This window comes from Lolium rigidum, chromosome 3, assembly GCF_022539505.1.
Source record: "Lolium rigidum isolate FL_2022 chromosome 3, APGP_CSIRO_Lrig_0.1, whole genome shotgun sequence".
Lineage (NCBI taxonomy): Eukaryota > Viridiplantae > Streptophyta > Magnoliopsida > Poales > Poaceae > Lolium > Lolium rigidum.
Window position 1 is genome coordinate 16,180,213 of NC_061510.1, and position 13,422 is coordinate 16,193,634.

General features: G+C 44.2%; 2 protein-coding genes across 2 annotated transcripts; one reads left to right on the forward strand and one right to left on the reverse strand.

Annotated features, from left to right (window-relative positions):
* Positions 1-5,403: 5,403 nt before the first annotated feature.
* Positions 5,404-7,180, reverse strand: LOC124694401 (MOB kinase activator-like 1A). Its single transcript, XM_047227390.1, has 7 exons — positions 7,155-7,180; positions 7,007-7,058; positions 6,596-6,704; positions 6,417-6,510; positions 6,178-6,311; positions 5,893-6,056; positions 5,404-5,478 (listed from the first exon to the last, which is right to left on the reverse strand). Exons 1-7 carry the CDS (start codon positions 7,178-7,180, stop codon positions 5,404-5,406), a joined length of 654 nt encoding a protein of 217 aa, XP_047083346.1.
* A 3,103-nt stretch (positions 7,181-10,283) lies between these two features.
* LOC124694403 (WAT1-related protein At5g64700-like) lies at positions 10,284-13,096 on the forward strand. Its single transcript, XM_047227392.1, has 8 exons — positions 10,284-10,459; positions 10,539-10,601; positions 10,832-10,948; positions 11,065-11,320; positions 11,510-11,665; positions 11,759-11,910; positions 11,996-12,140; positions 13,040-13,096. Exons 1-8 carry the CDS (start codon positions 10,284-10,286, stop codon positions 13,094-13,096), a joined length of 1,122 nt encoding a protein of 373 aa, XP_047083348.1.
* Positions 13,097-13,422: the final 326 nt, after the last annotated feature.

Sequence of the window (13,422 nt, forward strand, 5' to 3'; positions counted from 1 at the left end):
AACTGTTCTGATGACATAACCGTTTTTGTAAAAGTTAGTTTAATTTATTTTTTCACTAAAGAGAGTATATGGTACTGTAATGTTGACTCACTTGCATCATCTCTGGTACTACCTCCGGGTCTTAATACTTGTCGCAGATATAGAAAAAATACAAGAAAAAATGTGTGTGTATTCATTAATGAAGAAAGTCCACTTCTCGTCTTTAAACTTTTAGGAAAGTTTACTTTTCGTCCTAAAAATTATTTTCAGTAAGAACATACCTCGAACTTCTCCTACCAGCATCCTCCTGCCTCTCCGCACTTGCACCATAGCCTTGAGATTTTGCCACCCGTGGTAGATATTTGGCTCAATTGGGGGAGTAACACTACATCTACGGACTGATTCCTATGGAATCCAACCTACGGACAGACGTGGAATCACGTGGAGCATTTGCAACCCAGAAATCACGGACGGCACAAACAATCGAACCAACTAGAGGTTACCAGGTCCTTCCGTATCACATTTTTGTAGGACTCAGTCCGTAAGTCTAGCTTTTTCGCAATTGGGGCAAGGACTAAAAGTGAATAATTATGAGAGTACTTCAAGGTTTATTTTGACCCAAACTAAATTTTTACCAAAAATGAACTTTCATGACAATTCAAGGACTAAAAGTGAACTTTCTTCTTCGTTAAGCTGCGAGAAATATTTAAGGTAGTAGGAAGCAGTAAAAATAGTTGTGGTCTTTTATCAATCTAACGTTCAAGATCTTCTATGCCCAACCTCGAGGATAAGGGAAAGTGTTGCAATATATATAGTATAGGCTTTTTGTCAGTTCAAAATTTAGGTTGAGCTGGCTAGTTCATCAATTAAATAATGTATTAGAGCCAATAGGTATCGTACGCTTCCCTCCACCCCTCCCCCGAGTATTTACCCTCCTCTCGCCGACATGCTTGCATCACAGGGCAAAGCCTGTGTGGCACGGCTGCGACAGATCTCCTCCGTCGTGTTTGGCTTGCAGCGGCAACGCCCGCTCTAGCCGCTCAATGGTAGGGCTTCGGGGTCGCGTGGGCTAGGGTGTAGCGGTGGGTGGCTTTGTGTAGGAAGGCCCGAGCTGGTCCTAGATTGGCTCGGATGGGCCGCGATTTGCACCTCTTCGATCCCAATAATGGCACCTCGAAGGTGCTACTGGGCTAGGCCTTCCAGGGGCTCTGTACCCGACTGGTTACTGTGGCCTCTCCATTCGGCTGGGATGGTCGGTCGGTTATATTTGGTGGATCCCACATTTAGTCTCGATTGCTAGTTTAGGAGGCGCACTGTCAATGAAAACTGAGCTTTGACTTCAGTCTTTGTGGTAGCAGCATATTCGTGTCGTTACCTTGTTGAAGGCATCATCGTTGCATCTTGTCTCTATTCACTCATGTTGCTATAAGGGAAACCCTAGATCTAGGTATCCCGGACTGGACGATGGCGGTAATGTCTGATATTGTGGTGGCTTCGTCGGTAGGCCTGACAAGGTCAATGCCTTGAGCTCTATCCTGAAGATGGGTCAGCAGTAGATGGCGTCGATGACTTCTAAAGCGTGCGCAACTCTACATACTGAGGGTCTGTTGGATCAATTTGTGCTCCCGACTCGGTGTTGGGAGGCTTGGTGCAACCTCCAGTTTTTAGATGATGTGAGTAGGTATGAATTCAATGCACACGGCCCTCGCTAGTGAGGCAACTTTGAATTATCTATAACTCTATGTTGCACGCCGAGTTCAAGTCATCTACCAAAGACCATCCATTGTGCCCTAACCTATTGTTTCATCATGTTTTGCAAGCAAATAATGCTGCTCATCATGCTGTTTTATATTAGAGAATTTGATGCTAGTACTTCCACACGTCATGATTTAGATTGTAGATTTAATCATGAAATTATCTAATTACCCACCACTATACACATCCCAATGCATGTACCAGAGGCTGCTGCTTCATCTTTGGAATGCACCTGGCAGTTCTTTTTAAACTTGGGTACCTACCACACTTGCCTGTCTAGGATTGAAAATGTACTCTGAGATGGTGGATAGTTGCGCGAGAATATTATTTGAACTGTGTCTGTTCTCTAGGATGCAAAAATTATCCTACTACTCTATTGCAGTGATCTTCTTTTGCTTAGAGATAGTTTCACTTTAAATAGCCACTGATTGGTACATGACCTGGCGTTCGCATGCCTGCTGGACAACTGAACATGAACGGAGTACATGTATTCACGATGGCGAGATAGAGCAAAATTAATTATTCGTCCCATCATCGTCTACTATGCCGGCATGGCTAGGTAATTGAAGCCGTTCTGATTAATCTGGTTCATGAAAATATCAATTCATGGTTCTTTCTTGACAAGGGATAATGAGATATTTTTGTAAAGAGATGCACTCATTATCCTGCGATTTGGATCTGTAGAAAAGTCAATTCTTGCAGAAATAGGATGGGGCCATGGTGGTGTTGCATCTTGCATGTGACGCCGGATCGGATCGGAGGAATTTACTGGAAAGATGCCTCGATGTTTGAGCCAGATTTGGCATCCTTGCAAAATTTTAGTTTAGCTTGTGTCAGAGGTCTGGCGGCTGCAGATGCGTCCAGGGCAGTGTCGTGATGGAGTCAAGTGAGGTCAGTTTCTGTCGTGGTACGTTCTATTCTACGGCGACAGGCGTGTGCCACCGAGCGCATACGTACAGCTACCGCTGCGCTGGTGTACTGGACTCACGAGAGCGCAACACGTATGAACGGCAAAACTCAACACTCAGATTTAATTTGGGACCCCTTAAGCAAAATTTGCACTTTGAACCGTCCAAATCAATCCAAACAAAATGGAAAAAACAAAAAATTTCCTTAAAATTAATTATTTCGCGAGGAAGGAAAACCATTAGTTTCATGTTCCTGGCGACACCTCCAATACCATCAATCTGATATATCTCTAACACTGAGTCAATAAGAGCGTTAGAGGCCCTCGCCTGCAACAGAGAGTGACAACGAGACAAAGAGCCGAGCCCTACGACAGAAGACTAGCGAGATCCATTGGCCCATTATATCTTCTGTGGAAACCTCTCATATCGGTCGATATATATTCACAATATATGGGGTGTTCCAGGAAACGACTCTCCATAATTATATGGTTAAGTTATGATTGATTCCACAGATCGTTCAGGCCCTCACCCCCCCCCTCTCTTATCTCCCACCGTGAACAGTATTGCAGGCCCCTTCAAGAGAGCCGGGCCTGGCAGCACGCCGGCACTGCCGGCCGGAGATGGCGAGGGAAAGGCGCTAGAATAGAGGTAGTTAGGTGTAGTTGTCCGGTTGTGGCGTCTTGGAGTAGGCCTCCGGTTCTCCTCCGTCAGATCTGGACCTCCATGGTGTTGGATGGTGCGGCGGCGTGGCCCCGGTGGCGGGGGTGGTGGCTGAAGCGTGATTCCGTCCCAGGCATCTCAACAAATAAGGCGGTTTGGAGCTCGTCTTCCCCGATGCGGTGGCGCAGCATCAAGGAGAAGCCTCCAGTGGTTCCTTGCTTCCATCCGAGGTGGATGGTGAGCGGAACGGCCGAGGCGAGCTCGGTCAATAAGCGCTGGCGCCGGCAGTTCAAGGTTCCTGTTCTCCCGGATGTCCTCTTGGCCGGCCGTGGCGGCGAGGGGGAGGACATCGGTGGTGACATGGATTCCCTGGCAGCCGGTGAGACTTGTGCTGCTTCTTCTTCGAGCTATCCCACGGTGACCACTGGCGGGTCATCGATCTCTGATGCCCAGAGATGGCATCAATCGATGCAAGGTAGGCGTCGTAACAACCTCCTTCGGAGGCCAGATCCTGATACTGCGATGGTGACACCTCTCGCTTTCTCCCTCCCAAGTGGCTCTGTCCCCGACGAGGAAGACGGTGGTTGCCGGAGCAGTTCATTCCCAAGCTGCGGTGTGATAGAGGGACCTGATTGCTTTTCTGCAATTAGTTTAGAGGCTCTCCATGGAAAAAACCAGGGACTGGTTTGTATTTTTTCTTTTTATTGTGTCCCGTTATGTAACTTGTACCAACCTCTTTGACTAATGCAGCATAGTCTAGGTCCTTCAGGGCCTTGCCTCTTTCAAAAAAAAAAAATGATTGGTTCCACAAACTAAAATCCATAGTTCCTTACAAACAACTATTGAAGTTCATAATGTTCTGCCATCTAGATTTTGGCAAATTTTCCACCCTTCACCTCAATCCATGTTGGCAGCACACTTCTCTAGCGTCATACTTAGTGGAGAATGTCCTTATCAATTTTCTTGATGATATTAGACATGTGATACTTGGAGATTTGAAAATCTTCACATGTTTTTAATTGGTAACGTTCTTTCTTGAGTTGAAAGCTTCATTCTTCAACTAGTAAAATTGGCATGCGCCGTCCCGAAGCCTACTTTTTGTACAAAGTTTGCATCTGTGATAACAAAACTTTGTTTATTCATGGATAAAATACTTTGTATCACTGCTGGTTGAGAATTGGAGTTCGTCAAGTCAAAGTCTAGAATTTCGTAGGCAACAATTGCAAGTGGAATGTTCAAACTGTGGGTTAAATGTTTTCAACAAGAAATGCGGGTTTAAGATATAAATTCTAGTAGTAAAAAATTGTCAATTCTTAGAGAATGAAACTTCCCAGCCAAATGGTATAACACAGAAACACAATTTCATAAAAACTATCGGTTTTCGTTAAACTGAAGTACCAAGAACAAATTGATATGTAAGCTTACGGGTTAAAAGACCCAATTTATTTATACCCACAAACCTTTCCTTAGGTTGTTCGGTAAATAAAGACATTGCTAGTGTATTTCAGTTAAATACATTAGTCTAGAGTGAAAAAAACACTAAAAAAATACTAGAAATGCAATTCGGCCCCCAAAAGCTTATGCTCCTGCATGCAGAAAAATAATTTATGGGTGCCAAAAAATATGTTTTTTTCATGTATATGCTCGTGTCAGATGATTGTTTCGAAATTTTTATGGAGAAAACACGAATATTGTGACATGTGGAAAATGACAAGTTGAGTGCCAAAAATTGTTGCTTGTTTAGAGCATCAAACTTTCTCTCTTTTTACCAGGAAAACATACATATTTATTTTTTTACATGACAATTCTGCACAAACACGAGCCATATTAGCAAAAACAAGTCCACAAAATTTAGGCTTTTTAAGTTTTATGTTCTGTTTTCAAAAATTTAATGTTCTTTCAGCCGCATATATATGCTCATGGGAACCAAAACTCCATGCCCATAAAATACATCAAATAACCAAGCCTCATCTAGGCCCCAAGCAGTTGATTCTTGATACAAAAACATAGTTGCATCTCTCAATTTTATGGAGAAGACATGGAACATACATTCAAAATACACCTTATTTGCTAGAGTGGTATCATTCTCCTTGATATCAGTTTAGCTAACTGTCACAATGGATTCAATTAGATCAATAAGTGGCGCGAGCTCAGCCTTGTCGATCAATTTGAACTCCTACACAAGAAACATAAAAATTATTTTGAACTTCAAGAACCACCATATACATTCATTTAACATTAGTCAAAAATAAACACACTATCAAATTATCACAAAGTGTGCATTTTTCAAATATTCATGGTGATATGCAGTCAGTTTAAATTGAACAAACTATATCTGTTGGGAATCTTTGTCCATCTTCATACCATACATGAGAATTAATAATCATCCTGTTTTCACTCCCCTTTCCGAGTTCTAGGATGCGACAAAAAAAAGTTATGGTCAACAATAGCAATTGGCTAAGTTGCCAATTGGTACAATATTATATTATATTATATTCCCTACCAAATAGAATTATCATAAGATGGTGCATACTAACGTGATTACTAAGGTGGGATGTATAAGGACGGTGCAAGGCGTGAGGCAACTTACCCATGTGAACAATGTAAAATGCTTGAAGCAGGTGTTAAGATGGGCTTCTTCTTTGAGGCTCACAATCTTTTGAAAATGTGTGTGATAAATATGAGCATAAACACGGAAAAGTCGCTTAAATATTGTCTTCACAACTTCCCGAAAATTTGGTGGGAAAGGGGTTCCTGCACAAATATTTAATGCAATGACTCAGACCAACACTGTACCACACCGAAGTCCTAGTAGAAACTTATAAAAATGAATGCAAATTTTAAACTATGCAGTGTCGTATGAGATATTAAGTACCAAGTTTCTGGGGGAAAAGTGACTCATCGTCGAGTTGGACCTCAATCCAGTCCATCAAATACTCCACATACTTTGGTGCCGAAACTTCGATTGGTTTCTTTATCTGCACTCCATCAGCCCATCTGTACTCAAATCTGAAATGTTTTGTTGTGTCCAATAAGAAATACTTTACAAACTATATATTGATACTATAACCAAAATTTCACATCATGGCTGTTCTAAAGAAGAATACACCTTACTTGGATCCGGCTGTCATAGTAGGACATGTAGCAGGTGTACAGAACTCTATTAGAGTGCCATATAAGATGTTGACCTGATTGAAGAAATCAACAGCTGTGGACAAAAAAATGTGTACAGTACATGATAAGGTTTCAGTGTACGATTTTTCCGTACCAAAGATAGCGAAAAAAAAGCTTACTGTTAACAGCTAGCCATTCATTGAGTTCCTCCCCCGGAGGCAGTCGAACTGCATCTCTCAAATTACCACTTCCTAAGGTTGCATCAATATGCTTTTTCAGCTGTACACCCTACGTCACACATACCAGAAAATAACAAATAAAAGTACGCCCTTAGTCCCCACAAATTTAACTAGAAAAACTACTTATCTGCAACTTGATCCAGATATTTTACCAATACAATGTCCTCATTTACATTTGCATACTAATTTATAATTCTTAAATTAATTAAACCATTTTTATAATCCTTTACTAGATTAATTTTTTTTGAGATGTTGAATCATGTTTTTCTTTGAAGGACACCTGATGGGGTGCTGCAAGCATGAAGAGAAGACAAGGAGAAGAGATTAATCCTTACTTGGTAAATTACCTACCTTATTACTAGATGGTGCATTTTTCTTCGGCCGAAATGTCCTCTGGTTCTTGCTGCCATCAACCCACCAGAAAGAGAGATTAACCAGGAATGTACTATGCAGGATACTGAGCCAACCATGAAAAAACAATTAACATAGAAAATCGTACTTGCTTCCAAGGCCGAAGAGACTCATCGTTTCCTTCCACCAAATCGATCAAGAAACAGGGATTCTAACTCCTTTGACGGGGGAATAAAAGGACTGGGTGCAGAAGATGTTGGCGTCAATCTCTTATGCTTTGAAGATTGCAATGGCTGAAAAATGGAAGATAGAGGATTGTAGTTCTGAAGATTTTTTCCTCTGTCTCTTTGTTTTGCTGACCATCTTTGGGGCCATCGTGCTTGAGTTTCTGCATGTGTTTTTCTCCATTTTTAGCCGTTGAGATGGTGGTGGTGGTATTTTTAGTAGAGTTTGACGGTGTCTTCACTCTTCAGGTGGGCAAGGTTAATCCCAACCTCTTCTCCTCCTTTGGCCAGCCTGTGTAGTACTACCTCTTTTTTTAAGGCCGCAGCTTATGCTGCGCCCTTCTGGGTGCTAAGGAAAAATTGGCAATGTTCCTGAAACTGTATGATCCCTTGTTGTGTCTGACGTTTGCTCTAGTCGATGGGTGTGTAGGTTAGGTTTCAGTTAAGATGTTTGAAACAAGGTAGTTTTGGAACTGTTTAACTGAAGCTTGAGTGGGAGGTTTCACCCCTCAATGCGAACCTGTAATAATTTGTACTTCGCAGACCTATTGCTTTGCAGCTTAATGGAGGCTGGTGTCTTTTGCCCTTTATTCGAAAAAATAAATAAACGAAAGCATATTGTGTTCAATGTAATATTTTCATCTTGCGTGAATGTGGCTACTATGGCGCAAATAACTCAAAATTTCAGCTCCCAGTCTCTCAGCGCGATTGGAGTCTGTCAATTGGACATAGGTACATTACACGAGCATGCTTTTGGATCAGTCAGTACGTGGTTTGTGGAAAGGGGCCGACACCTGCAACAGGTACCTGCAGGCTGCAGCTAACATGTGTTTGTTTGTGTGCTGCAAGGCCTGCAGAGTACGGTGGAAGACGACGAGATTCCTGGGCCGTTGTGGGGAATTTCAGGTGAGGAACCTGCCGGAGCAAGCCTAGAGTGGGGTAACTCCACGTACCGCAGGTCACGAGGCATCTTATTTTTTTCTCTTCTCCATTTAAACATAGTTCCAAATATTATATATTGAAAGATAATTTTACACAAGCCAATACATAGTTTGGAACATGGTTTACACAAACTAATACTCCCTCCGTCCCGTGGAGAGTGTCGGACCCCGCAATACAAAGTAACTTTTGCAAAAAAGTCCAGAAACAGTGAAAACGCTTCAAAATAGGACTTCCGGTTTGAATTTCAAACATCGATCTTCCCCGACCTCCGTCTCCGTCCTCGATCTCCGCCTTCCGCCGTCGAGGATCAGCTCGCCGTCGGCCCCGGCGACCGATCTATCAGCAATTATGACGGAGACGAAGTCAGCAAATACAGCGATTCTATCTGGGACCGTCGCCCCCGTCGTGTTCCTGAACCGTGACCTCCATTGCAGAGCGGGCGGCGCTCGCCGCCGGCTGCTCTCTGCTCCGTGCTCCGCGCTTGCCTGCTGCGCTGCGCCGCGCCCGAGCTCGCTAGCCGCCCGATGCTCTCTGCACCGCGGACGCCTCTGCACCTCCTCTGCTCCGCGTGAGTGCTTCGCTGCGCCGCTCGCCGTCGGCCACGAGCTCCTCCCTGCGGCGCCGCTGCACCTCGCGATTGCCGCTGGCCTACTCGCGGCCATGCCGCCGAGCTCGTCGTTGTCCTCGACGGCTTGACCTCCTCCATGCGCCACTGCGCAGCCGACGACGAGCTCCTATACTCCCTGGACAAGATCGCCGCCCTTCCTTGAACGAGCTCGCCCTCCCCCTGAACGAGCTCGCCGTCCTCCCCTGAACGAGCCCGCCGTCCTCATCCCTGAACTGTTACCTGAAGAAGGTACAGCAGTTTAAAATTCAGTTTCAGAGAAATTACTGCAAACATTCAGTTTTAGAGAAACTTCAGTTTCACATGTGGTGAATGGATCTATCTTGGAAAAATATTACTGAAAATATTCCATCAACTATATTTTGATACAAAATGTGTTCTCCTTCCAATCGTCATGAAATTTTAGCTAATACAGTAATAACAACGAAGTTGTGAAACATATGAAATCAGTAGATGTTAACCAGTGGCTGCAAAATTACACAGAATTCCTTTGCGTATGGATCCTCATTGTATGGGTTCACAGTCTGTTAAAGAAGATAAAATAAAACAATAGATGTGACTAAAGTAGCTGTGGCCTGTAGATTATTTTTCAGCAGCCAGTTCAGCCTGTAAATAGTTTCAAAAATATTCCTATTCAACTACTGAGCCTTAAAATATGTCAGCTATATCAGAATTGTCAATGGTAAATAATTGGCAGTGAAATATTCACGGACAAGCTAACTATTGTCTAAGAAGTCCAGCAACTAATTTTGTTTGGTAGATGGCTGAATGAGGTGAGGAAAGAGGATAAACAGAAAATTCGAGTTGGTGTTTCGGTCCTTTGTTGGGCTGTTTGGAGAACCAGACATGATTTTATCTTTAACAATCAATATGGAACTAATTTTTTGCAGATTATCCGGCGAGCTGCTCACTCAGTTCAGCAGTGGATTTTGCTTCTCCCATTGGACCAGCGGGAGGCTATTTCAGCTCTTACAGCTGAATCTCTATTCCCCCACACATAATCTTGCAAATAAAGGAAATCTCATCTTGAGACTTCTGTCAATGCCACTTCTTCAACGAATCGCAGATGCATTGACCTAGGTTGTTAACTGTCCAAATGCTGTCTCGCGAAGCGCCAGCAGTTGCTTATCTCTGGTCCCATCTCATCATTACCCTCCACTAAATAAATATCTTCATCGACTCGTTCCAAGCTGGGGAAATCAAGGAGATCTCCCATTGGCCACTGGTCAACTCATTTTTCACAAATATTTCAACTATGCTGGGAACACGTGCGAATCAGAGTCGGGGGAAACTGAATCTCGAGATGAGTGGAGCCCAACCATATATGACCGGTGCCAGGAACTTGATGCACCCGCACCACGTACCAAAATCATTCTAGGCTGTCGTGGCTATGGTACTGTACATACATATATATAGGCAGCAGAGAGACCTGGTGATCGTTCGAGTCTCCCAAGTCCAAATCTGCAGCAAGCTTACAATTGCCAAGATGGGGAACGGCGCCAAGGCTTACGCTGCGGTTGTTCTCATCAGGCTCATGTACTCGGGCATGCATGTCCTGAGCAAGGTCGCCCTAGACCAAGGCATGAACCCCCTGGTGTTTATGTTCTATCGGCTAGCCAGTGCCACGCTTGTATTGATCCCCGCTGCTTTCGTGCTGGAGAGGTCGCCAGATTGTTATCTTTGTGATATTGTCCATTAACTTACTTTTTTCATGCTCTCATTTCGGCTGTTGCATGCGCAGGCGAAAAGCTAAACTGGTGACGCTCAAAGTTGCAGGGAAGATGTTCATACATGCCTTGTATGGGTAAGCCCAATTGTTTTAGTGCGAGTGGCCAGTCAGTTATTCTCCAGGATCTTCGAGCTGGTAACTAAAACAGAAAATTATTCAGAACACAACATATTAGACGATATCTACTAGTAGTATAAAAAGAGTGCGTAGTACTTATGTAAGCAAAAAAAAAATTGTGCGGACGCTTATGTAAGCATTTGTGCTCCATGAGTAACTTACTAATTAACCCGACTTTTTCTTCTCAGGGTGACAGCATGTGGCGACCTATTTAACCTTGGTCTCAGGTATACGTCCGCGTCATCATCATCGGCACTGTACAACGTTCAACCAGTGGTTACCTTCATCCTCGCTGTAATGTTTGGGTAAATGGAAATGTTACTTTCACTTATTTTAGTCGCTAGCAGGGGAATTGTAACTGTCATGAGTTGCTTTCATTAACAGAGAAAATTTACTCCTACTCATTGGTGATTTGTGACAGGATGGAGTCCCTGAAACTGAAGAAATTCCACGGTAAAGTGAAAATTGCTGGCATTCTTCTCTGCATCGCCGGTGTCACGGTTCTGGCCTTGTACGATGGGCCGATGTTGGAATCTTTCAACCATCACCGGCTATTTCAAGACGGCAGCAGCAGTTCCCCCGGAGGAGGTGCCCAATATTCCAAGAAACAATGGGCTTTAGGAATTTTCCTCATGATACTCTACAACGTTTTAGCAGGCTTATGGACAGTGCTTCAGGCATGTACACTAAAACTAGCAACTTCCACTACACTGTTTTTGTTTTCAAGTAAAAGGCTGAGGCAGACACTTTACCTCTTTTCATTAATTAAGGACAAGTTTAAACATGTTACAATAGATGCCCGAAGAAACAACAAAATTCTACTCTAGCGGCATCATTAAGGAGCTCGCTTATCAATCTATCTTCAGGGGCCACTGATAGAGGAGACTTCCGAGCTGATGAACACCACGGTGCAGATCTCGTTTGCGTCGGTGCAGGCCTTCGTCGTGGCTGTTGCATCCGAGAGAGATTTCTCCAAGTGGAAGCTGGGCTGGGATGTCAGCCTCGTCGCGATAATCTACAGCGTAATACACTGAGCTTCCCACGCGATTAATGTTTTGTGTCCACACTAGTTTTGTGCTCAAATGCGCTCAGCCACTGAGCTCACAACGTTGCAGGGCGTGATCGTCACCGCGCTTTCGTACTACATGCAATTTTGGACGATCGCGAAGAGGGGGCCGGTGTTCCTCACCATGTCTATGCCGCTCACGATGATCTTCACGATCATCATATCCTCCTTCATTCTCGGGGACGCGGTTAGCCTAGGGAGGTATGTGCGTCCTGAAGTCTGGTGATCTTTCTCCCTCTCCTCCTCCTCTATGGATGAAATCAATTCTTGTGTTCTTTTTGAGCAGCATCGTTGCCGGGGTGCTGCTCATTGGAGGGCTGTACAATGTTCTCTGGGGAAAAAACATAGAGGAAAAAAATGGCGCGAACAAGATATCTTCTGAAGAACCTAACCTAGAGCTGCAAGACAAGGAGGCTCAGGTGGCAACGAAGGTCTGAACCAAGGGCTGTGGCAGATCACAATTGTACTACTACACTAGTGGTTTCACGCTGTCTAAAGCAACGTGCACGTACATATATCCTATATACTAAGATGTGTAGCTTCTCTTTTTTCTCCGATCGATTTTTGAGCCTCCAGCGATTGTTGCTAGCCCGACACGTATGCGAGGCAGGGTCTATATGTCTCGATTGTATACTCGCTGCTCTTGGTTTTTTTAGGCCATGATAGACGTCGCCCGGCTTGCCGGGTCGATCAGCTGCCTGTTCCTCGGGGGTGACGAATCGGCATTTCTCGGCATGTTCGCGGTGCCATGACATACTACATGGCGTGTGCTTTGACGTGTCGGTGCCTATGTGTTTGTTTCTTGGCTTCGGTCAGTCTGCACATCTTGTATTGGCTCTGGGATGCATCCTTTGCCGTCATGTTGTCTGCTAGATGCTATGTTTTGTGCTACTCCTAAATATCATTTGTCCGCACCTGACCTGGCCATTTCTTAGGGCTCCCCACTCTCCTTCTTTGTCTCCCTTTTCATGTGGTGCATTGCTTTTCGGTGGGCTATTGCTGCTTCTGTAGGTTTCTTCTTATTTGGTTGATCGTGTGTTCATCTGCATCGCCGCCCCTCGAGGCGGCTATGGATTGTTGTCCTCAAGTTGGTGGGCGATGGATGGCACATCACATCGCTGTCACGCGGCCGTGGCCCTGCGGGGGTCATGGTTTTGTTGTTTCTGCGTGGGTTGTTCCGTCCGATGTTGTCATAGCACGTGGTGTTCGTGGGTGGGGACGTTCCAGTGGCCATGGTGTTTGCGTCGTGGCGCTGGTTTTGTCGGACCTTTCTCACCAGGCGTTGCTTCTGCATTTTCATTGGATATCTTTTTTGATGTTCTTATTGTAGGCAAAGCGCCTGAGCATGTTGTGGTACGATCATCGCATGGCGCGCAAAGCACGATAGCGTTCTTGTTTGGTTTCTTCGAATCATGCATCTCTTTGCCTCTTCTTCATGCCGATGCTTCTTCTCGAGGTTTGTTTTTACAAGAATTGTCTAGTCATTTTCAAGGCTATTTTGGGTATGTCCATGTTGTTGTCTATGTTCTTCCTTCTTTTTTCTTCTTCTTTCGTGGTTGTTTCATGGTTTCATGCTCGTTGCAGCATTGGTTCTTTGTTCTTTTGTTTCTCTTTTCTTATATTTTTCGTCGTGTGGTTGGTGTGTTAAGGTTTGGTCGGCTTTCCTTCTTTTTCATAATCCTGATGCTATTGATATGTGGTGCTGTCGTGACG